The 25,431-nt window shown below is 54.7% G+C and overlaps 1 protein-coding gene across 6 annotated transcripts in view; it reads left to right on the forward strand.

Annotated features, from left to right (window-relative positions):
- The window catches only part of Lingo1 (leucine rich repeat and Ig domain containing 1), a 73,168-nt gene extending 59,326 nt beyond the window's left edge, over positions 1–13,842 (forward strand). For 5 of the 6 annotated variants that reach the window (XM_076851138.2, XM_076851135.2, XM_076851140.2 and 2 more), the window contains one exon: positions 10,983–13,842. In XM_076851138.2, coding sequence (XP_076707253.1) covers positions 10,995–12,839 — 1,845 coding nt within the window. In that variant the 5' untranslated portion in view covers positions 10,983–10,994 and the 3' untranslated portion in view covers positions 12,840–13,842. Of the gene's footprint in view, positions 1–9,731; positions 9,750–10,982 lie in introns of those variants that run through there. The other variant, XM_076851137.2, reaches the window with a different exon arrangement.
- Positions 13,843–25,431: the final 11,589 nt, after the last annotated feature.

The raw sequence follows: 25,431 nt of genomic DNA on the forward strand, positions 1-25,431 counted from the left end.
GTCCGCTGATAACTAAAAAAATAAATATTAAAATTCTCTCTCTCTCCCTCTCTCACTCTCTCTTTAAAAAAAAAAAAAAAAAAAAAAGGAAACAATCAGAGGTGGCGTAACTTGCCTCTGGTCCCTAGTTGACAAGCCTGGAGCTCACTCTAGAATGCTTCCTGGCCTCTGGGCCAAGGCTCTTGCTCACTGGTTCAGGCCTCACCTGTTAACTAATCAATCCACGTATATTTTTTTTTACCTTTAACTAATTTATTGATTTACTTATTTATGTATTTATGTGGTGCTGAGAATTGAACCCAGTGCCTCTCACATGCTAGGCAAGCACTATACCACTGAGCCACAACGCCAGCCCTCCATCCACGTATTTAGTATTAGTACTAGTAATAGTAGTAGTCATGGTATAATGAACACCTACCTCAACCTGCTCTCCAACTCGAACACTGGCATCTTTTTTAAAAAAATTTTTTTTAGTTGTTGATGGACCTTTTTTATTTATTTATATGCAGTTCTGAGAATCGAACCCAGTGCCTCACACATGCCAGGCAAGTGCACTACCACTGAGCCCCAGCCCCAGCCCAAACACTGGCATCTTGATATTGATGTCCATCTCCTGGGCTTCTCCACATCCCATCCATTGGTCCCTTTTTCTGAGGCAACTGGCACCCTAAATAATGCACTTGACATTCTCCTGCCTCTTGGAAATCATATATGTGGGGCTGGGGTTGCAGCTCCATGCTAGAACCCTGCCAGGCATGCAGAAAGCCCTGGGTTCCATTTCTAGCACCGCAAAAAAAAAATGAAAAATGAAAACATTTTTATAAAATAAAATCATACATTTAAATGTATATAGATTTGTTCCAGCTATGTGCAGTCCTTTGGAATTTGCTTTTTTTTCTTCATCATCTTCTTAAGCTTCACCTGTATTGTTGCAAATAATAGTAGTTGTAGTTCATTCATCTTCACTGATGTATCAAGCTCTGTCATAATTGAGTGTATTTCTTTTCCTCCTGTTGATGGGCATTTGGGTTGGTTTCCCTTTTTGGTGCTTACAAACAACGTCACCACAAACTTTCTTGTCCCGTCTCCCAAGGCAATATTAGTACTAGTAATAGTAATAGTAGTAATCATGGTATAATGAACACCGTGACCTGCTCTCCAACTCGCTAGAAGCAGAATTGCCAGGTCATAGGGCATGTTCATGTTCGGCTTTCCTAGGAAATGTGCCAAAGTATCTTCCGAATTGGTTGGACCAGTTTACATCTCCCCAGCAGGAGATGAGTGTTCCCACTGCCCCCCTTTCTTGACGTCTTGGTTTTTACTGACTGTAAAATGGTCTTTCATTATGGCCTTGATTTGCATTTCTGGGACTCAAGGCTTCTGGTGGGAGATGGGGCTTGAGATGGGCAGTAGCCGGTGCGCAGTGATGCTCACTAGGGGTCATCCCCTCTGAACCTCAGTTTTCCCAGTTGTAGAGATGCTGTCTATACAGCCCCGAGTTCAGGGATGGGCAGGAGCAGTCAGGAGGATTCCCCAAGTTGGGGGCAAAGAGGGCTTAAGTCCCTGTACATTGAAAGCAAAAGGAGAACAGCAAATTCTAGGAACCCTCTGGTGGTTCTGTGTCCACCTCAGGATGAAAAGGGGTGTTCCCTGTTTACTGGGGGGAGGGAGCCTGTGCTTCATTCTATGAACAGGCCCCCTTCTTCCACAGCCCCCGAAAACCCAGTCTCTCTACAGCCTGGCACCTGGCACGGGGCCTGGCATTGGTGAGTGCTTAACAAGGGTTTGGTGACCCAGGGAATGAATGCTGGAGGGAACACATATGTGTTAGTTCCTCCTTCACTCTCGCCTCCTTGGGGAGTCCCCTCTGACTGCTCTGCCCATGGAGTGAGCAAGGGGTGGCTGAGCAAGGTGACTCCTGGGCATTCAAGGGTCCCCAGTCACAAGACCAAAAGCCCCCTGGCCATCCAGAGGAGCTGAGAGCCATGCTGGCAGGCTCATTTGGAGTGGCTCCCTCTGCCAGCCTGGTGCACCAACAATTGATTCCACGCTGCCTTCCTCGCCTGGGCCTGGGCCCCTGGAGCTGGTGAGAGACGAGCGCCAGGGCTGGCGGAATAATTATGCCTATTTCATGTGACACCCAAATTGATTGCCGCCAGGGTGACATTACCAGGGCATTGTTCCTCATCTCCAACCTCTTATTACATGTTATTAGGGTGTGTGGTGTGTGTGTGTTTTTCTATTTTTTCCCATTTCGGGGAATCAATCTCTCCCTGCCACCTCCTCTGCCTCCCTCTGCAGAGACCAGCTCTGGGCCCTGAGAGGAGGCAGGGCCTGGCCAGCAAGCTCTGCCTAGGCTTTGCAGGGCTGCTCCTGCCCACAGGGGTCATCTCAAATGCCTTTACTTGGGGGTAAGAGGGGGCATCTCAGAGTCAAGAGGGGCTGCTGAGGTACCATCCTGCAGTGTTCTTGGTCCATGTCTCTGCTTGCATGCTGCTTGCGATGGGCTTCTCACTTCTAAGGTAGGTCTTCCTTCCTACACCATCTAATCTTCCATCTGATTCCTCACACTGAGCAGAGTGGGCCTCCTGTGTGGCTCCACCCATGGGTCTTGGCTGTGCTCTCTGGGCCTGTAGTGGACACCTGGCACCTTTGGCCTCAGTGAGCCTCTTGGAGATTTGCAGAGGTGCCAGCTCCTCCCATCAAGTCTGAGCTTCTCATAAATGGGGCAGTGGGTGATCACATCAGTTGTGCCTGAGCAGGGCACAGCACCTCTGTGTGTGTCACCAGAGGGCTCATCACCTCCTTGAAACAGTTCAGTTTACCCGCGTGGAAGAATGGGCAGAGAGATGGCCAGGATTCAATTGAACAGAGAGGATTGTGAACAGCCAGTGCCACAGTGGCAAAGTTGTTATTGATAGTTTGCCAATTCATGTTGTAAATAACTTGTTGGACCTTGGTTTATGATGTATTAGGCGGTAGTTTTTTAATCTTTTTCCCCTTTTGAAGAGAAATAACCCAAATCACTGCCCAGCCCTGACCTAGCCCCACCTTGGGTCAAGAGGCCATGTGATCCTTGTGTGATGTTAAGGACAGAAGGTGGCGGCAGTTGGGAGCCTGGGGTTCTTCCTAGGCCTCAGCCCTGAGGTTCTTCCCAAACCCATGCTATGGGACTTGGGCAAGTCCCTGATGCTCTTGGGCCTGTTTTCTTAACTGTGTGATGGTCTCTAAGGTCGTCATGCCTCTGGAGTCGGCCAAGCTCAGGACCTTGAGCAGGTGAACTAATGACTCAGAGCCTCAGTTTCCTCATCAGTCAAGTGGGGTTAATGTGGCAGGACTGGCCAGATCGCTCGGGAGACACTTGGTGTGTGTGCTTTCTGTAAATGTCTTCCCTTCCCTCTGCCTGAACTCCTCCTCTGAGAGCAGCATAAAGTGTGCCCTCCCTTTCCAGAGGAGGAGTTTGTGGTCTCAAGGGCTGAAGTCACTTGCCCAAGATCATGGAGGTCATCAAACCCTTGACCTTGAATTATAGAGAGGTTGTATTCAAGAGTGGTGGGTTCCACCTGAGAGTAACTGCCTCCAGCCCATCCCAGCTCTGCCACTTATCGCTGTGTGAACTTGGACAAGTTCTGTCTCCCCTCTGTGCCTCCGTTCTCTAGTCAATAAAATGGGACTCATAAAACCAGCCTCCTCGGGTTGTTGTGAAGATCAAACAGGCTCATGCCTGGCACCTAGTCAGTGCTGTGTGTGTGTGTTCGTTTTACCAGGCACTGTAAGGAAGCGAGGCTGAATGTAGACTCTGGAACCAAACTGTTTAGGTTCACATCATGCTATTCTGTGACCTTGAGCCAATTAGAACCTCTTTGTGCTTCTGTTTTTTCCACCTGCAAAATGGGGATCATGACAGCATCTACCTCACTGCTGGCATGGGGTAAGACGAAGGATTATAGGCAAGGTGCTTAGGATCGTGCTGGGCACACCAGAGGCCTCTAGAGGGGTTTCCCCAACCATCGTCCTCATGGTTAGTAGGTCTGTGGCTGATCCCAGATCCCATGCTAATCCCCCCACTTCCTGCAGCTCCCCCTGCCCACCCTGGGTCTGTGAGACGATACCCTCCCCATTCCCAGCCCAAGGCCTTGGCTCTCCTAGGCAGGGCGGCTAGTTTCCAGGCCAGCCTGAGCTGTTCCCAGGGTGAGGAGCCCTGAGGGCTGGAGCATCTGGGAGGAGTGCCCAGGGGTCCCAGGAAAGTGTGAGGGAATGAATATATGAGCAGGAGTGTCCTAAGGAGTCACTGGCCTGGGCAGGAGATGGGGCAAAGGGCTTCAGGGGTGCCTTCTTGTCCCCAAGAGCCTGAGTTGGTGTCTTACAGACATAAGAAGGGAAATGTGGGGGCATAGGACCTGGGTTTTCCTTGGGCCCCCTCAGGTCACCCCACATAAGACACTTGCCTACCTTTCCAGCTCTGGGACAGCACCCGTCCAGAGAATGCTGTCCACTGAGGCAGGCAGCACAGGGAGCCTGAGGAGGGGCTGGCAGGGCCATGAGCAGTCCAAGCCTCCCCAGGCCCTGGGGCACATGTGCTGGCCGGAGGCCTCAAGCCCAGTGCCCTTAGCTCCCCCAGAATCCTCCTCCTCAAGGCCCTGCCCCACCCCTGCTTCTCTCCACCAGGCTGGCCACTCCTGGAGGGCAGAGCCTATATATAGAAGCCTTTAAACACTAAGATGCTTTGACAATTAAAATTCATAATTTATCCCACAAATGGCCTGGGGCTGCGGGCTGGCCGGAAGGCTGACTTCTCCTGAAATGGGCTGTGCTCTGGTGGGGTGGGTGTGGGGAAGGTGGGGGCACCACTCCCTCATGTGCAGGGGCCAGCTGCTTGCCCAGGGAGACGTGGGGAGTCCAGGGCAGCCAGGGGTGCCAGGTAGCTGCTCAGGCTTCACTTGCCCCGGCAGGCAGGCAGGCAGGCAGGCAGCCATTCCAGGCCCAGTCAGCACCCTCCAGTAGACCATGGGCAGCCGAGAGACCAGGTGAGCACATTGGGAGAAGATTGAGTTTCCAACTGCGCCTGAGAGATGGGGTTGGTGGCTCTGGGCCAGGAGAGCCAGGGAGTGGGGTGAGGAGGGAGAGCAGCGCGTGCGCACATGTACACAGACACACACACAGGCCACACACACTGGTGTCCTCCCCCTTACACACACACACACACACACACACACACACACACACCCCTCAGGGGCTCAGTAACTCTTTGCCAGAACCAAGAGCAAGAGAAAAATAAAGAATTATACACGACAAAGGACATGACCTCAATTTTCTTCCAGGTTGATTTTTCTCTCCCCGTGGGGGGCAGCTGGAGGAGGAAGGGGAGCGGGGAGGGCCGGCCAAGGCAGGCAGGCCAGCCAGGGAGGGACACGGAGACCTGAGGCCGCCCCGCTTGGCTCTGTCAGCCTGGCTTTCTCCTGCAGGAGCTCTGCCTGGGCCCTGGACCCCTCTTCCCAGGGCCCCTAGTGCATCCTGTCCTGCTGTGCCAGGAGGTGACCCTGCTGCCTCCCACACCCTAGCCCTGCTAGATTGCCTTGGCCCTGACTGAAATTCCCCATTAGTGCTCACACCGTGGCCATTACCAGCCCCTCACACCTCAGCAGGGATTAGCCTGGGGAAAGCCCAAATGAAGCCTGAAAAGGGATGGGATCAGGATTGGGGGTAGGAGAGAAGCCATGAAGAGTCTCTGGATGCCGACCAGGCCACAAGTCACTACGGCCAGAGCACCTTTGCTGGCCCTGTGCTGTCTGGACGCCACCCTCCCCTGCCTCTGGTGTGGGGATCTGAGCTGCCCAGACTGTTGGCCGCTCCTCCTCCTGGAGGCCTGCACGGAGCCTGGACTGTAAGCTGGCAGACTGGTAGCGTCCTGCGCCCAGTATTCTCATGGGCAGTCATGTGATGGGCTCTCTTGACTGTTCCTTTGAGTGGGACAGGCCAGACCCAAGGGTGCTGAGCTGAATGAGGCCTAGCCCTGGTGGCGTTCTCAATCTGGGGGCCCCAGAAGCACCACTGGAGGGGAGGAAACACATGGGCAGTGCCTGCAGAGGTGGCCTGAGACCTGGAGAGGAACTGGAGGTTGATCTCTTCTTCCTGGGGGTTGAGAAGAGCTCCTGGATGGGGAGGGGACTCTGAGCTGGGTCATGAAGGTATCACAGATCTCCAGCTTGGAGCGGCAGGAGGATGGGCCCAGGCTGGGGTGACTGTGGAGTGCTTTCTGGAAGGCCTCACGCCATCCCCAACCCCTTGGTTCTGGCTGCCTCTGAGCAGATGTGTTTTCTTGTAATGGGCATTACCATGCCTTTAAATGATGGAGCCAGCCGCACTTAGAGCTGAACACAAAGAGGGGACTGCTTTCTAGCCATTGGACTTGGGGAAGCAAGATGCCTGCGAGCCGCTGAGGACTGGCACCTTCCCTCAGCCCTGGGGCCTTGGCCTAGGCCGGCCATAACATGCTGGCCCCTCCCTGGAGTGGCCTGCAAGATCCTGGAGAATCCCACTTCACACCAGGAGGCTCTGAGGACAGGCAGACCCACCAGAGATCAGAGCTCTGCCGCTGCCCAGCTTTGTAGCCTTGGTCTGGGACAAGTGACTTCCCCCTCTGAAGTCTCAGTTTTCTCACCTGTAAAGCAGATGTTGCTGGAGAGTTTCTGAGACAGTGTGTAAAAAGCCCCAAACCCCGCCCATTGCTGGAGGTCTCCAAATGCTAGCCCCTCCCCTTTTCTTATTGGCGGGCGTGTGTGAGCCCCCCGACTGGCTGCTGCCAGGAGACACAGTCCTGCCCGCCAGGGGCCTCCAGATGCTGGTTATGGAACAGGGTGGCTCCCTTTGAGGTTCCCCAAGCCCACCCATGGGTGACCTTCACCCCTTCTCCAAAAGTCACCCTCTATCCTGAGCCCTCCAGCAACAGCTGGAATGCGAACCCCCAACCAACTTGGGGCCACCTTCACGGAGATTCTCCCAGCCCAGGTGAAACTGCAGTGTGGAGCCTGGGCCCCTCTCTCCTGCCTCTCCCCTGCTTGTCCATTTGGAGGAAGTCCAGTTCCTGTTGCCAACTCCTTCAGGGACCCTGGAATCCAGCCACTCACTGTGCAATGGGGGAAGTAGGCTAGAGAGTGCAGGCATTGCCCGAGGTCACACAGTGACCAGTGGTTGCAAAGAACTACTTGTGGCCTGTGTCAGGCACATGAAGGTGTGGGTGGTGACTAGAGCTTGTCCATCCCCACTGTGGGGTCAGCTCAGAGCCTGGGTCTCACCCTTTGCAGGGCAGGTTGATGGCCCCACTTCTCTGCACCCTCCAATAACCCCTGATCTGGGACCAGGGCTGCCGTAGACTCTGTGCCCCATGCCCTGGGCACAGCTGTCTCTGCCTGCCCACCTGCCTGCCTTTGATGTTTATATTTTCCTTTTTATTTATTGGTCCAATTTTTAATTTTTGCCCTTGTGGAAAACCCTACAGGGGGCAAGGATCCAAACCAAAGCACTGATTAAAATGCATAAAACACCTCTCTGCAGCAACGCAGGAGTGGCCAGCAGGACTGACCATGCCAGGAAGGCAACAACCACACGTTGCCAGTCAGACATGATGGCCCCAGCATCCCTAGATAACAGGGATGCCATGGAGGTGTGAGACCTGGGACTAGGCCCAGCGTGCTGCGATCTTGCTAGGCCACAAGAGCATAGTCAAGATCTCCAGGCCTCAGTTTCTACACCTTGCAGTCACCTGTAAAAGACAGAGGATGAGATGATTCAGAGGATGTGCCCACCAGGGCTGTCCTGTCCTGTGGAGCCTGGCCCACCACACTGAGACTGTAACTGCCTGGCTTGTTGGTGGCAGCTAGACAGAGTGAGTCAAACCAGCTTTTCCATCAACACATTCAAATTCCCTGGGTATCAGCAGAGCAGGGTGGCTCATGCCTGTAGTCCCAGCAACTCAGGAGGCTGAGGCAGGAGGATTGCAAGTTCAAGGACAACTTAAGCAACTTAGTGAGACCCTGTCTAAATATTTAAAAGGGGAGGAGGGTACTGGGGGTGTAGCTGAGTGGTTAAGTACCCCTGGGTTCAATCCTCAATACTGGGGGGAAAAATAAACCTAGGTATTATTGTTCCAGGGTCAGCCCCATTACAGAGGCTTCTTTCTACCCCTGCAAAAACTCACTCATGCCTCTGTTTCAAAGAACATTCATTATGGCCTGTTCTGTGCCACACCTTGGGCGCCTTACCCTAGCAGGTGGGACAAATACACCAGTAATTATTTGGCCCAGTCTGAAACATACAGGAGAGGCACCAAGTGCTGAGGCCTTGAAGCAGGTTTCCCTCTTTGCCCAGGTCACTAGGAAGCTCCACTTTAGCCATACACAGGACTTTGAGGCATTCTTTCCTGGCTTCCTTTCTTTAGCTTTCATTTCTTTATCGTAGCATAACTTTTCATAATTGGAACCAGTGGGTTCAAATCACTTTTGGAATGAGGAATGCTATGCAGACTCGCACGGCATCACTATCAAGAAGAGCGAGAACGCCGTGGGGGAGATGATGGCTGATGGAGTGGGGCACGGAGGGTTTCGGGGAAGGGAGGGCCTTTAGAGTGGGAACGCAAAGACTGCTGGGATTGGGGACTGGGACAGTTCTCCAAAAGGGGACATCTTAAAGGTTGGAATGTGGCACTGCTGGGAGAGTGGTGGGAAAGGAGGTTGACGGGCAGGTCAAGGTCAGGTGATAAAAATGTGGAATGCCAGGTACATTCTGTATGAGGGACTTCCAGCATCTCAAGGGGGCCTGTGTCCTCACTGTCCCTCTCCTTCCTCAACCTCCTTTCCAGCAGCTCCCACACCACCCACCAGTCCATCCCTGTGCTGGGTGCTAAAAGTCCTATTTACCTCTTGAGGTTCCCAGCCTCACACCCGCGCCAGTCCCAGCTGCTGGCCCAATTACTTATTGATCGCCTGTCAGGATGTTTGCTTTTCTGGTGGGTCATTGGAGCGTGTGTGACTGTGGAAAATGGCCTGATGGGGGTGGGGTGGGGAGAAGCTGAACCACAGAAGAATGCGGCGAGAGAATGAAAGGACTCGGGGCGGGAGTTGGACAGAGCCCTTAGGGAGAACAAAGCCTTCCAGATTCCATAACATGTCACTGACATAAAATCTTGAGTCCTCTCTGGTTAATCAGTCACTTAGTCAATCAACAACCAGGAAACACCTATCAATCCTGGAAGACCAGTGGAGCATTCCAGAGTGTGTTATATCATTGGAATGTGACAGACCAGAGCTCCTACCCACATCTGCTCCCTCTGCTGGCTAGGTGTCCTGGGACAGCCACAGCATCTCTGAACCTTAGTTGCCTTAATAGTTTTGACTAACAAGTATGGATGATCTGTGGCCTTGAAGTAGAGGCTGTATGAAGATGGAGAGGGTTGGGAGGGGTGGAGGAAGGACTGAGCCAAGCCAGAGTGGGACACCCAACCAAGGCCTCCCCGGCCTGCAGCGCCCCCTTTTCAGGGCCAGGAATATAGGAAATAAACATAGCCGCAGAGTTTCAAGGGTGCTGGGGGTTGGGTGGAGGAGCAGAGGTGGGTCCTTACCCACCAGCAACAGGAGATCTGCAGCTCTGTCTCCACAGATCGTCTGGTCTACCTGCTATCACTTGGAGGCAATGGCTCCTGGAGTCGGAACTAGGCCCCCCCAGAACCCCTCAACCTGCTTGCCACTGTGGAGGTGGGAAGGGAGGGGCAGGCCGGGGCAGAAGGTGTCTGGGGGATTCCTCTGAAAATGGGATGGGAGAGTAATGAGGGGCTGTTCCCACACACCCCTAGCTTACTCCACCCGCAGCCTGTACTCGATCCCTGGCACTGTCTCTTGTCACCACGCCTAAGCGCCACGTTTCTTCAGGGCCCACATTTAGCAAGCCTCACGCTCTTGCTGTGCAGTGTGGACCAGCGCCTCCAGGGCTGTCCCTCCTGGGCTATGGGAACCCAGCTGCTTTTCTGCTTCTAGCAGCTGCACAGAATCCTGGTGCTAGGGAGAGCTGACCAGACAGCACTGAGAGGCAGAAGAGGGTGAGGGGTCTTTGGAAGAGCACCGTCCCCATTGGGGGTCAAAGAAAGCTTCACAGAGCAGTGGGCCTCAATCAGGCCTTCCAGAGGGGATTTCAGTGGGCGGGGTGGTGAGGGGGAGCAGTCTTCTGGGAGGACCATAGTGCCCAGGCCAGGATGCAGGAGAACGTGTTCCCTGGGCTGAGGAGCCTTAGCTGAGTCAGCATTGGGGCCCAGAGGAAGGGGAATCTGGGGGATTCTGCAGGGTGGCCAGCTGGGATTTGCAGGGCCCGCTACTGGCTTCTGGATGGGGATGCCCAACCCTGACCCCGGAGCCCCATCAGGGAGCAGATCGGTGAGGATAACAGGTACTTTTGGAAGTGTGCTGGGTGCCTAGGACTTGGGCTTAGGCGCAGTGCTGGTGGAAAGGGGAATAGTATCTGCCCACCTTGCTCTCAGAGCCCCAGCTGCCTCGGAAGCCCTCATCCAGCCTGCTGGGGACCAGGCAGACTCCTCCTCACTCCTCTCAGGGCTTTCCCCAGAAACCTCTACCCTTGAGCCACTTTGATCCCCTTTGTGAGCCCCAGGGAAGCTCAGCAGGGATGGCTTTATTCCTGATGGAGCAGGGGGGTTAAGGAGGTGGCACTGTCCCTTTCCTGAACCCACCTATCCTCAGGATGCCCAGAGGACTCTGGGAATGGCAAGAGGTAAGGGGGAAGCAGGCTGGGCAGCAGGAGGCCCTCTGACCTGGGCATCTGGACCTCACTATGGGGTCCCAAGAGGTGTCCTGTGTTACTCTGCACCCTGTCTATCTGCATCAGGGACATCCTATGGGGCACAGAGGGCTCAGGGTGGGGTCTTACCATATACTGGCCTCTCACTGCCACCTCTGTCCTGTGCTTGCTTCCGGCTACAGGTGAGCGAGAGGATGCTGGCGGGGGGCACAAGGAGCATGCCCAGCCCCCTCCTGGCCTGCTGGCAGCCCATCCTCCTGCTGGTGCTGGGCTCGGTGCTGTCAGGCTCGGCCACAGGCTGCCCACCTCGCTGTGAGTGCTCGGCCCAGGACCGTGCTGTGCTCTGTCACCGCAAGCGCTTTGTGGCGGTGCCCGAGGGCATCCCCACGGAGACGCGCCTGCTGGACCTGGGCAAGAACCGCATCAAGACCCTCAACCAGGACGAGTTTGCCAGTTTCCCGCACCTAGAGGAGCTGGAGCTCAACGAGAACATCGTGAGCGCCGTGGAGCCCGGCGCCTTCAACAACCTCTTCAACCTCCGGACGCTGGGGCTCCGCAGCAACCGCCTGAAGCTCATCCCCCTGGGCGTCTTCACAGGCCTCAGCAACCTGACCAAGCTGGACATCAGTGAGAACAAGATCGTCATCCTGCTGGACTACATGTTCCAGGACCTGTACAACCTCAAGTCGCTGGAGGTCGGCGACAACGACCTCGTCTACATCTCCCACCGCGCCTTCAGCGGCCTCAACAGCCTGGAGCAGCTGACGCTGGAGAAATGCAATCTGACCTCCATCCCCACCGAGGCGCTGTCTCACCTGCATGGTCTCATCGTCCTGCGGCTCCGGCACCTCAACATCAACGCCATCCGGGACTACTCCTTCAAGAGGCTGTATCGGCTCAAGGTCCTGGAGATCTCCCATTGGCCCTATCTGGACACCATGACCCCCAACTGTCTCTACGGCCTCAACCTGACGTCCCTGTCCATCACACACTGCAATCTGACCGCCGTGCCCTACCTGGCCGTGCGCCACCTGGTCTATCTCCGTTTCCTCAACCTCTCCTACAACCCCATCGGCACCATAGAAGGCTCCATGTTGCATGAGCTGCTACGGCTGCAGGAGATCCAGCTGGTGGGCGGGCAGCTGGCCGTGGTGGAGCCCTATGCCTTCCGCGGCCTCAACTACCTGCGTGTGCTCAACGTCTCTGGTAACCAGCTGACCACCCTGGAGGAGTCCGCCTTCCACTCGGTGGGCAACCTGGAGACTCTCATCCTGGACTCCAACCCTCTGGCCTGCGACTGCCGGCTCCTGTGGGTGTTCCGGCGCCGCTGGCGGCTCAACTTCAACCGGCAGCAGCCCACGTGCGCCACACCGGAGTTCGTACAGGGCAAGGAGTTCAAGGACTTCCCGGATGTGCTCCTGCCCAACTACTTCACCTGCCGCCGCGCCCGCATCCGGGACCGCAAGGCCCAGCAGGTGTTTGTGGATGAGGGCCACACGGTGCAGTTCGTGTGCCGGGCGGATGGCGACCCGCCGCCCGCCATCCTCTGGCTCTCACCTCGCAAGCATCTGGTCTCGGCCAAGAGCAATGGGCGGCTCACGGTCTTCCCCGACGGCACGCTGGAGGTGCGCTACGCCCAGGTACAGGACAACGGCACGTACCTGTGCATCGCCGCCAACGCGGGTGGCAACGACTCCATGCCCGCCCACCTGCACGTACGCAGCTACTCGCCCGACTGGCCCCATCAGCCCAACAAGACGTTTGCCTTCATTTCCAACCAGCCGGGTGAGGGAGAGGCCAACAGCACCCGCGCCACCGTGCCTTTCCCCTTCGACATCAAGACCCTCATCATCGCCACCACCATGGGCTTCATCTCCTTCCTGGGCGTGGTCCTCTTCTGCCTGGTGCTGCTGTTCCTCTGGAGCCGGGGCAAGGGCAACACGAAGCACAACATCGAGATAGAGTATGTGCCCCGGAAGTCAGACGCGGGCATCAGCTCGGCCGACGCGCCCCGCAAGTTCAACATGAAGATGATATGAGGACAGGGCGGGGGGCAGGGACCCCCGGCGCGCCAGGCAGGGGAAGGGGCCTGGCCGCAGCTGCTCACTCCCCGGTCCTTCCCACCTCCTCCTTGCCCCTCCACACACTCTTTCTCCCTCCCACCCCCGCTGCCCCCCGCCAGCCCTCACTACCTGCCCTCTTTTTACCAGGACCTCAGAAGTCCAGGCCTGGGGACCCCACCTGCACAGGGGCTTGCATTGACAAACTGGAGTGAAGAGCCGACGAACGACAGGCAGCAGAGTCAATGATTCAATTAAAAAAAAAAAAAAAGTTACGAACTTCCTCTGTAACTTGGGTTTCAATAGTTATGGATTTTTATGAAAACTTGAAATAATAAAAAGAGAAAAAAACTATTTCCTATAGCTAGTCGGAATGCAAACTTTTGACGTCCTGATTGCTCCAGGGCCTTCTTCCAACTCAGTTTCTTGTTTTTCTCTTCCTCCTTTCTCTTCTCTTCCCCTATGGGGAGGGATCACTCAGGAAAACAGGAAAGGAGGTTCCAGCCCCCACCCTCCCGTCCACGGGGCGCCATCAGGAGCAGGCTGGGTGGCAGGTCTGGGCGCTCCTCTGGGCTGGCTGGTTGCAGGGAGTGAGTGGAGGGGACAGGGCTGCCCAATGGGGTTGGGGGCCCGTCTGCCAGGCAGCTCTACTATGTGGAGGTTGGAGGAGTCTCAGCTCCCGTGTGGTTGGGACTCTGAACAGGGACTGGGGCCCTCCTGGGGGATGGCACAGTCAGTGGAGAGAGCCAGGAGCCAAAGGCCGGCCTGACACCTGGCCTCTGGCCCCAGCTCTGCTGCTCACTTGCTGTGTAGCCTCAAGCAGGTCTCCTCTGGGCTCCTCTGGGCTCCTCTGGGCTTCAGGGTCCACATCTGTACAAATGGGAGCATTCCTTGCCCTGCCTACCTCACAGGGCTGTTGTGAGGGACTGATGAGATGATGTATGTGAAACACTTTGTAACCTGTAAAGCCTGTGCACACGTGTGGGTGACTGTTCTCATTATGGTCATTATTATCTCACTGGGGGACGGGCTGAGGGGACCTCCATGGGGGCAGAGCGGCGGGGTACCAGGGGAAGAGGCAGCTCCAGAGGCTCCTCCTAGGACACCAGCCTAGACCACTGCCAGGCACATCGGCTTGAGCTACGAGGCTCTTGACCCCCAGAGCACTGTGGATTCTTCCACCCTCATTCTGGGAGGCCCCTAGGCAAAGCACAGCTAGCTTTGGCCGGGATGTACATAGGGATTGCACACAGATCTCTCCTCCTCTTCTTTCCACAAGCATTTATGGAGCATCTACTGTGTGCTACCCTCAGGACTGTCCACACACCTAGCCTACCTTTCAGCTGTCCCTCCTGCCACCAGGCCATACTTTGGACCTATCCTTGCATGTGAGCTCAACAAGAGGGCCAGACAACAGCCCCCGCCTTGACCAGGCCCATTCAGACCAAACCTAGATGTCCCAAACTCAGCCACAAGAAGCGGTGGCCTAGGTGACAGAGTAAAGAGCCAGATGGGTCACCTGTAACTTTCCCAGAATCCAATGACCTTGGCTGAAGGAACTGGGTAGCAGCTTGACCTGCAGCACACATGCTTACATGCCCCTAATCTCGGATGGGCAGGGAATGCACTCGGTCGGGGTTGGGGTTGGGGACTGGCTTCTCTCCTCCAAGTTTCCTTTTGCTCCTAGAGACATCTTGAATTCAATCCCACAGACCTGGTATGACCCTGTGGCCTGTTAATCCTCAGGCCAAGGGAGATGTGGGAACTGGTGGCACAGACTCAACTGAACAAGGAGGGACAGCAATAGGGAAGTGACCCCTTAGCAACCAGAAACTTCCAGAATGTTTCAGAAGGGCCTCCTCCAATCAGGACTCTTCTCAGGGCTTACTCCCCACCTGAACCAGCATGAACTAGAGAGCCACATGCCTAGCACCTTCAAAACCACGTCTGTAGTGGATGACATGGAGTTGGCACTGTGTCATTCACTTATTCATTCATTCTGCAGGCATCTCTAAGAGGCCACTCTGCTCCTGGCTCCAGTTGATGTAGTTTGTAGCCAACTGCTGGGCTACCCTGCCCATGCCCTTTCCCCTAAGCACCACCCACGACTTCCTGGTTCTGGGGAATGGTCAAGCCTCTGGACTGTGATTTTATGTCCTGGGAAAAAACGGAATCATCTTTCTATAGGACCCTGGAATATTGACGTGGAGAAGGTGAGGTCGTTGGTGACAGCCTAGACTAGTGCTTAGAAGGCCCTGAGGTCTGAACTCAGGTCCAAGCTTAAGTTCTAATCTAAAACCAAATGCGTGGGATTGTTACTTAACTCCTCTTAGTCTTCTCACCTGTAAAATAAAGGCGATCGCACTACTTTTGGTCATTAGGAGAATCAAATGAGGGAGCCGGGGTATGTTTATTGATTGGGTAGTACTTGGGACTCAGCAAGCTTTCCTGAGACAGTAGGAGTAATGATTATTATCAAGTCCAGTTCTTGTGCAGGTGCAGAGGGTGAGGACCAGAGGGCTCAGCTGAAATTGCAGTTTCAAAGTGGAAGGACCAGCATCTGGTTTCAGACTCCTGGAGCCACAGACTCTTAACCTGGATCAGGGCTTCCTAGAGCCATTCCAAGGCAGGAGAACACTTTGGGGAGCCCAAGAGGCAGGAAGAAGGGTCCTGAGGCACGTGCATCAAGACATCAGTCATAACACCTGAGGCTTCAGAAAACCAACAAGCCACGAACATTTGACAGAACAGTGTGCAGGCTCCCCAATAGCCCAGCCCTGGAAACCCCAGCTGGCATGTCCCTAGCAAGAGGAAGCCCATGGGATCATTAGTTAGCCCCTCTGGGATGCTTCAAGCTTCTGCTAAGAATAGGGGAGTCAAGAGGCCAACTTACTCTTGACTACTAGGAGGGAAGTGGCCCCCTGGGGAAACTCAAGTCCTTGAGAGAATTATTAGGTGGCTTTTAGGTTAGGGAGAGGGTCCGTTTGGGTGTCTAGGGTTAGGGGACTTGGTTGGCCTAAGCAAAGGAGCTTGTTGGGCAGAGTCCAGGCTGGGAGCCAGGAAGCCTGGTCAGCCTAGAGCAGCTCCCTGCTGGCTTCCTCCATCGAAGAGGGTGGTGGACCCCAGTACTTGTAAGAGCCCTGCCAGGTTGAAGGGGGAACATCTGGGAAGCCAAACTAGACAGGCCACTTTCTCCATGGCTTTTCTCCAGGGGAAACAGGAGGAGCAGATACCCTCTCCCCTGGCACATGCATGTCTAGGAACCTGAAGTCAGAGTGGTTTGGAGGGCAAAGTGTCCTTGTCCCCCACATCCCCCCACAGTCCTGACAGCTCCCCCGCTCTGCTCAGTCCAGGTGGAGGTGTGGAACCTGCCACACAGCTCACCTTTCAGCCTGGGGCCAAGGGGGTGAGATTGGCAGAAACTACTAGGGAAAATGCAGATTCTGAATCCTGAGGGTCCAGCCCTCTTTCCAGGAAAGCAAGATGAGAGCAACCCCCAGGCCTGCTCCTCCAAAAGACAGGCACACCTTAGAGAGGAAGGGTGACAAAAGTGAGAACCTGCCTTTGTCAAGCAAGTGGCCCTGGCCACAGCAAACACCCAGGAGGGTAAATGCTGGAAGGATCAGCAAACCCCAGACCTCTCCCTGGTTTACCCCTCACAAGTCAGACTATTGGGCCTAGAGATGGGAAGTAGCCTGCCTAGAGTCACAGAGCAGAGTGGCAGATGGTACCTGCTCTAGAGTCAGGCAGACCTTGGTTCAAATCCCATCATCACCACTGAGTCCTGTGTGAAGAACAGGGTTAAGAACACTGTTTACAAGGTGTCAGAAATTAGTGTTGTAAAGTGCCTACCTACACAGGCACCTGCTTGGGGTACACTAGTGACCACTTTTATTAATGTGACAAGTAAGGGAGTGGTGACTGAACTCAAGGACTGAGGGTGGAAGGGGCTATGTGCAGAACCAATGGAGTCTCAAGAGCTGGGACCCCAAATGGGGTTGGTGTAGACCTGAACCTGGTCATCCCCTCTGCTTTGCCACTGAAGGCTTTAGGGCTGTGTGGGGAGAATGGGAGCAGACTCTGGGCCATCACCCCTGTCTGTCCAGCACAGAGAGAGTGGCCAGACCTGGGGCCCTGGAGGACAAGGCTTCAATCTGTATGTTGCAGGATGGAGGTTAGGGGGTGTCACAAAGGATGAGGAAAAAGGGGTCAGAGGAGCAGTGTAGACCTCTAACTGGTCCTGCAGACGTTCTGTGGCCAGCTGGCCAAGGGACCATGAGCTTTGGAGTTCATGTGTTACAAGAAGCAGAGACAGCATGGACCAGCTGGAGCTAAAGGACTTATTGGAGCCTCACAGAACCCAGTGACTATTGCCTTTCCTGCTTCTCTCCCCAATTTGGTGTCCTCTGGTGACATAACAGCCTGCACAAAGCTGAAAGTTGCCCCCACCCCCAGTTCCCATTGAGAGTCTCCTGGTCCCTCCTCCTTCCTGGTCGGGCTTGCTAGAGTCTCTGATCTCATTCATACTCTCCAGAGGAAAAATGTGATTGGTCACTTACCAGCCAATAGATTGGCTGCCTCACAGTCAGCTATCCATCCCCTTGTCCAATCAGAGGTTGCCAAGGAGCTCAACCTTGTGCAAGCCAAGTTTGAGATGGTACAGGAGGATCTAAGGGACTGCATCAGTTATCTATTTCCGCACAACAGTCACCCCCAAACTTAACGACTTAAAATCCTAACCATTTATTTATGTTCCTAGTCTGCAACGTAGGCAGAGCTTGGTGAGGACGGCAGCTCATCTCTGTTCTGCATGGTGTTGACAGGGACTGAAAGATCCAAGGTAGCTTCTGATATGTCTGTCGCCTCAGCGGGGGAGGCTGCAAGGGCTGCAGGACAGCTGGCTTCTCTCTTTCCACATGGTCTCTCCAGACGAGCTAGACACTTCCTGGTGGCTCAGCTCCACCATGGCGAAAAGGGAAGCTTCCAGGACATCCTGCAGCATCGCCTGGCTGCAGTCGATTGGCCAAGGCAAGTCACAGGCTCCCCAGATTTAGTGGGAGGGAAGACGGACCCCAGCTCTTGATGGGAGGAGCTACACAGTCACATGGCACGCAGGCACAAGGGTCCTTGCAACTACCTTTGGAGGTGACCCTCTACAGTTCCTCCCTTTTTCCTTTGAGGAACCAGTCATGGCTGCACAGACCTCTACAGTTTGCCTGGGAGCAGGGGGTCAAGGATGGCGACTGGCCCAAGAATCTGCAACCGGTAAGTGAAGAGCCAGGACTTGAACCCGACTTTGCTCCCCCCATCCAATATCCTCTCCACGGTGGGCAGAAGTGGGACACGGGTTCAGGGGGTAAGAAGTGCAATAATCCCAACAGCTAGTGCTTATCAAAGGCTTGTGCCAGGCACCAGGCCAGTCGCTGTCCCAACATTCTCTTATGGAATCCCACCTTGAAGAGGTTCCGATGTGCTCCCTTTCAGACAGAAACACGAAGGCTTGGAAGGAGAAGTGTCTTCTGAGTCCCACCTCCAGGTAGGTGCTGCACCAGGACCTCTGAACAACTCCCAATTCGAACTTCTCCTCTGTGAGCCAGGCGCAGCCAGCTGCCTCCTGTGGCCTCTCTGTGGAAAGGGAGGAGACGGTGGTGGAGAATATGCCGAGGCAGGGTGGGTGAGCACCTGGGGCATGGGGGGCGCGTTCAAAGCTGTCAGTCAACTTCCCCTCGGGATTCCCAGTCCACCCGACATCTGTCTCTGTGGGGCCCTAAGATCAGAGCCTAATACACCAGGTGACAACAAGCAGCCTGATCAGAGGGCCTGGCAGTCCCAGTACCTGCTGAGAAACTAGGGCTCACAGTGTCCGTGAGCACAGACCTAGGGAACAGAGTCGTCCCCAGGAGCTCAGACCTCTGCCTGCCCAAGGGAGTTGCCAAGGAACCACAGCCTCCTGGGAAATCTATTAGCCTGCGCCCACCATTTTGGCCCTGACATCATGCCAGGCGACAGTGGTACTGGCTGAGAAGACTAGGGTAGAGCTTTGGTGGGGAGGGACACAGAGAGTCAGGGATGCCCCAGTGCTCAGTCCCAGCCTCTCCCCTCTCCCAGCTCCTTCACACCCCAACCTCACACCAGAATGTTGGGGAGGAACAGAGAGGAAGGGGAAGCTGAAGACGGTACAGAGGTCAGGCATGCCCTGCCCTGATCCGCGTCTCTCAGTGTGCTGCACCCAGAGCTCAGCCCAAGGGCAGTGAGCAGCGTGACTGTCCCCCTATTTTGATGATGACAAGAATGAGTCTCAGAGACTGAGCCAGTCCCAAAGTTGCACAGCTAAGGTGTGACACAGAAGACACAAAATGTGCTGGGTGCGGTGGCGCACGCCTGTAACCCCAGCGGCTCCAGAGGCTGGGTCAGGAGAATCACAAGTTCAAAGCCAGTGTCAGTAATTTAGCAAGGCCCTAAGCAACTGAGCGAGGCCCTGTCTCAAAATAAAGAGCTGAGAAGTGACAGGTCCAAGGTCACAAAATAGCCCCACTCTAATTTAGTCAAACTGAGAGGTGACCATAAGGAGGCAAGCGCCACACCACCCAGACAACCTTCCCATGGGAAACACAAGGCCAGACAGGGGATGGGGGAGGCACCCAGTCCCAGAGGAGGGGGCAGCTGGAGGCTCTGACTTTGCTCTGACTCACAGACTTACCTAGCTCGTTAAAAATAATATGGCGTTGTAAAGAGGAGAGAGGCCAGCACAGTAAAGCCTCGTTCTTTCCATTGCCTGCCAGCCCCAGAGCCTAGCTTGGGACTTGCCAAGGACACAGGGAACACTCAGGGTGGGAGGGGTGTGCAGCTGCCCCTCAGCAGTGCCCAGTGCTGAGTGGGGGCGTCCATGTCTCCGGCCCTGTCCACAGCTCAGCACTGAGAGGCGGAAAGGCATTATTGGGTGACCTGACGCCAGTCCTTGAGCACCTCTGGACTGACCTTCCCAAGGGTCAGAGAGAAGCCTACACTGTCGGGGTCCCCCCTCCCTTCCAGCTACAGAGTTCACCCCAGACCTCAGTGATGTCCCCATCACACTGCTGCCGAAGTGAGACGGTCACGGTCTCTTCTGCAGAAGGACTTTTACAGCCTGGCCCTGTGCCTGGGCCATCAATCTCCCTGTCGGTGCTCACACCAGCCACAACCATCAATCACCAGAAATGGAGCCCCGGCCCTGGTCACCCAGCACCTCCGCTCACCCCCCCAACCTGCCTCAGGTGCTACTCGGTCTAGAGCTATGACAACCAAAGTCCCCTGAGGCCTTGCTGTCCAAGCACATGGATGCTTCTAGTGGTGACCTTCCTAGAGTCTTCCCATGTCCTTCTTGGGCAGCCTTCCTCTCATCTGCCACCTGGGGTGAGTCCCTGCCCCTAGGCCTTACTGTCCCTTTCTGAACAGCTGGAGTTGGACCAGATGAGCTCCAAGGGCACAACCTGGCAAGGTGGCCCAAAAGGAGCAGCCAAGATCCTCTGGCCCATGGTGAGTCCAGGTGGAGCCACCAACTGGGGGACAGGGACCAGTGGAAGGCCCTGCAGCCAGAGCACAGAGCCCGGCAGCCTGACCGTGGGCTGGCACCTGACTGGCTAAGAGCCAGAGGGACAGCTGTTCCATTTCTCCCTCAAGGTTGATGGCCCCTGCAGTCACCCAGAGGCAGAAGGGACTTCTAGGAGTGCAGAGTAAAGGGGGAGATTGTTTTGGGGCGAGGATGAGACCTGAAGAGGCCAGGAGAACCCAGGATGGGTTCCTGGGCCCCGGAGTCCCCCGCCCCCTGCTGACCTGCCTACTGCCCCCATCAAAGGAAACTTCCAAACATACTAGGGCTGGGGTGGATGAGGGGACACACCTGGTAAGCGCCTGCACCTGTGGAGCCCGATATCCCACAAGAAGAGGTGAGCTCGGAAAACATTCATGTAGAGAGTGGACTTCGGATCAGAGACAGGTGCCAGCTTTCCAAAGGTCCCCCAGACCCTCCGCTCTAGTTCTGCTGGCTCAGGAAAAAGAAACTTTGCTTTGAACACATCATCTTTGTGTCTGAAACCTCCCCTGTTCTGGAGACAGGACCCTCCCTCACTGTCCCCTGGTACTCCTATGGAGGAGAGGGCAGGTGGCTGAGGAAGTTGAGGCAGGTTGTGCTATAGAGCAGCATCTGAGCAGGGGGGAGCTATGGTGGGTTCTTGGGCATGAGAGGAGCATATCTCAGAAATCAAGGACGAAATCTTTGAGTTGTGGAAACAGAGGAGGCAGAAGCCAAAGTGCCTTTAAAAAATTTTTTTTAGTTGTAGTTGGACACAATACTTTTATTATTGTTTTTTTTTTTTAAAGTGGTGCTAAGAATTGAACCCAGCGTTTCTCACGTGCTAGGTGAGTGCTCCTTCTTTAGAGTGAGTTTTCACACGTCTTCTCTCTCTCTCTCTCTCTCTCTCTCTCTCTCTCTCTCTCTCGCACACACACACACACACACACACACACACACACACACCTCTACTCCAGCAAGTACACATGTGCATGTATTTGTCTAGCCTCACACACATGCTGCAGTTTGTAGCCACACAGGAACTTTTCAGGTACCCATATAGCAAATGCCACTGGTGTACACCAGATAATATGTCACATTGTAACCCCCCCACACACTCAACATTCCCACCCTGTACATTCACACTAATGTACAGTCCCACGAAGCAGTCCCTGTCCGGCACTCACACAGAGATACCGACAGGCGCACTGCCTAGAGGATCCTGGATGAGGTATACCCCAACCGAGCTCCCCAGCTCCAACCATTGGGGGTTTCCCAGACATCCGCAGCGCATCTTCATCCCTTCCTGGGACCACAGTGCAGCCAGTCTGGCCCCTGTGCCCTGTGTTCAGTCACCCTGCACACACACGAGACCACGAACACACGCACACATGCATGCACGGGAGCAGCATCCTGGAACCGCGCTCCCACCCGCCTTGCCCTTGCCAGCCAATGAGAGCGCGCCTGGCTGTGTCTCCTAGGCGACCAGCCTGCGCTGCTAGGAAAAGGCCTAGAGGGACCAGGCAGGGGCGTGGCCATGGAGACCCTGCCTCACCGGACCCCTCTGCCCTGAGCCCTCCTTCTTAGAGTTAGAAGGCAGGGGTAGGCTGAGGGCAGGAGTGGCGGAGGGTCTAAGAGGCTAGATATTGAGACTGAGGTAAGTCCCAGCCACACTGGTTCCTCTGGACGGACTGGGGACAGGTGAGCATCCTGGCCAGAGGCTCCATGTGAGGCTGGCAGCACCAGGTCTGCCAGGGAACTTGGCCCAAAGACTCCAGAGAGCCTGGATGATTCGGGATGTCTTCTCTCTAGAGAATTCTGAAGAGAATGCACTGACCTCGTTTTCTCTTCCTCAAATGCCCAAGCTGCTCCAAAATTCTCCAGGCCCCACCGCTGTTCCTCCAAACTCTGCCTGGGATGTTCCCAGCCCTCCTTCCTCCCCCCACTGGACATTCTCTCTCTCTCTCTCTCTCTCTCTCTCTCTCTCTCTCTCTCTCCACACACACACACACACACACACACACACCACTTATTTTTCTGGTAGTCTTCAGCTCATGGTATAGGGCCCCCTCTCCCCCATTCTAAATCAATCAATCCCCTGTGTCAGGACTCACCAAGATGGCCACAGGCAAAACCAGACCCTGAGGTTTTGAATCACATTGAAACATAACATTCCATGAAGTCAGGCAGAGTGTAGGGGTTCAAAAGCGTGGAGGCTGGGGCCAGCTGAGCTGGGTCCAAATCCTGGCTCTGCCACCTACCAGTGTGTGATGTTGGGCAAGCTGCCCATGTGGCTTGTGAGGAACAGATTAGGTCATGCCTGCGAGTTCCTTAGAACAGGCATTGGCACAGAATAAGTGGCCAATAAATGTCTGCTCCTCGTGTCATTGTTCTTATGGATTCCCTACACAGCTTCCTGTCCTTGGCCTTTCAGAACAATCATGGGTCCCTGGACCCTGGGACTCACAGGGGCTGGCAAGGAGGGTTTGTCCCTGCCATGCGTCCTGACCCATTCCAAGACTAGGTGCCCTATCCAAAAGGGAGATCTGTCCCATCAAAGTGGAAATTAAGAGCCCATGGTGACAGCCAGTTGTAATTGTCTTTTTCCTACGGGATGGACAAGCTCTCTTTCTTTGTCCCTCTCTTTCTCTGTCTCAACCTTGAAATTCAGCATAATTTCTAGCAAGCCTTGTATTAAGGCCCTGCGGGCCATTCATGTTCTCCAGCTCATGGCCCATCTGCTGCCCACTCTGGAAGGGCCACAGCTCTCAATCTTGAGGACAGCTGTCACTGCTCATTCACTAGCTCCAGAAGGGCAGCTTGTTCCTGGTCAGAGGGGTCTTGACTGTGGAAAAGCGCTTTACTCAGGGCCTTCACGGCCTCTCTCATCCCACATTCAATCTGTCAGGATGATGTACGCCTACATCCCTCCTGAATCTCACCGCCACTTGGTCTCTTGGGGCTTCCTCCACCCCCAGACTCTGGGTCAGGTTCTGGCCCAGCTCAGCTGTTACTCCCTGTGTGACCCTGATCCATTTCTCCTCCCTGGATTTCACTTTCCCAGTCTATAAAATGGGGTATATATTTTTGTTTTGGAACATTCCTTTCCTCCCACACTGAGCACTTACTCTCACCCGTCATTGGAATGTGCACAAGAACATTAGGAGGAACGAGATAAGCAAAGTTCCTACCCTTAGGGAGCCTAGTGTGTGGTGAGGAAAACAGACCCCAGCCACCGATTCACTCAAGTAACATTTAAAAATTAGGATGAGCGATATGAGCACCAGATGTGATGAGAAGTCACAGAGGGCAGGGCAGGAGCAGTCTCTGTGGATTGCTCTGTAGCCCACACAGTAGCTACGATGATGACGACCCGGGAGTGATGGCAGCTGTCCGGCAGGCCCTGTGTGTGGACCCTGGGCCCTGTCTCTCCAGCAGCTTCTCTCCCAGGGCCAGGTCCAAGAGAGTTATCCTCAAATGGTCAGCCCCATCCTCAAGCCCTGTCTCTACTGGGGGCAGGGGTGGGGGCAAACTAGCAGCAGCCCCCATTCCCTCACCGCAGCAGGCCCTCCACTCTGCCCTGCTTTGCATAATTGGCTTCCGGTGAGATCGGTTGGAAGTGATTTGGCGCACCCTGGTTTATGCCTCTGCTCCACACTAATCAGCCAGGCGCCCTGGGGCACATTACTGCACGGCTCTGCAAAAAAAAAAAAAAAAAGAGGATAATCATTCCCCCCTTACAGGGTTGTTGGGAAACTTGGACACAATGCTCATGGAAAGGACCTGGCTGGTGCCAGTTGCTGTCCTTCCCTGGACCTTCCAGAGAATGGAGCGGGACTCAGGGCTGAGCTAAGTGTTGTCTTTCAGGGCTGTCTGTATTTAAAACTATTTGGCTGCAAGGAAAGCAGCCCTTTTACTGATGTCCTCTAACAAGGTGGTTCCTGTAGGACGGAGGCTCAGGGAAGCCCAGGCCAGCCTGAGCCTTAGGGAGTGGAGGACGGGGATGCACTTCTTCACTTTCTTCTTCTTTCTTTCTTTCTTTTTCTTTTATTGGTGCTCAGGATTGAACCCAGTAGTGCTTTACCACTGAGCCACATCCCCAGCCCTTTTTATTTTATTTTTAAATTTTGAGACAGCGTCTCGCTAAATTGCTTGAAGCCTCACTAAATTGCTGAGGTTGGCATCGAATCCTCCTGCCTCAGCCTCCCAAGCTGCTGGGATTACAGATGTGTACCACCATGTACGGCTTCTCTTTTCTCCTGATTCAGCTTCTGGTTGCACAATAGCTTGGATCACCTGTCCCTTTCTGCCGGAGTGGCTCCCTTAACTGTCAATCAAGGGGTGCCTGACTGAACCCAGTTACCTTAAAATGACAGCCTCCATCCCCCCCCACAGGAGCTCACAGCCTACCTAGTCAACTCCAATTCCCAAGAGAAATTGTGATGAGCCAGGATTAGGTCAGGTGTCCTTGATCCAATCTGCAAGGGCAGGACTAGAGGGCAGGAAGAGCCACTCTTCCAGACTTTGGGAGGGGCAAGGTGTTGAAGCTGGAGTGTAGGTGGAGTCAAAATGATGGTTTTCCTCAGGCTAGTGGTTGTCAAGCCTGGCTACACATCCAAGTCACCAGGGGAACATGAATTTTAAGCTGCGCTGGCTAGCTCCCGTTTGCAGAGGCTCTGCTCCCACCACTTCCGGGTGCTGCTGGGGCAAGGTGAGAGGGTTGGGGAGTTCTCTGGGTATCTCTAATGCACAGCCAAGGTACAGAACACTGCTGTAATGACTTCCTGGTGAATGAATCTACCCTGCAGGTGCCATCCTTTCCTCTACTTTGGTCTCATTTCCAGCCAAGTGAGAGGTTCACCCTCCAGGGCCTAAACCAGTGTTTCCCAAACAATCCCAGGAGAGACTACAGCCAAAATCCAGATTCCCGGGTCAGAATGTAGGAAAGAGGAGACTTTCGGCAACAGCACATCAGCTTGGCAATTGTGAAGGGAAACCAGGCCCAGGGACTGGAAAGCTCCA

The sequence above is a fragment of the Callospermophilus lateralis genome, chromosome 3, assembly GCF_048772815.1.
Source record: "Callospermophilus lateralis isolate mCalLat2 chromosome 3, mCalLat2.hap1, whole genome shotgun sequence".
Lineage (NCBI taxonomy): Eukaryota > Metazoa > Chordata > Mammalia > Rodentia > Sciuridae > Callospermophilus > Callospermophilus lateralis.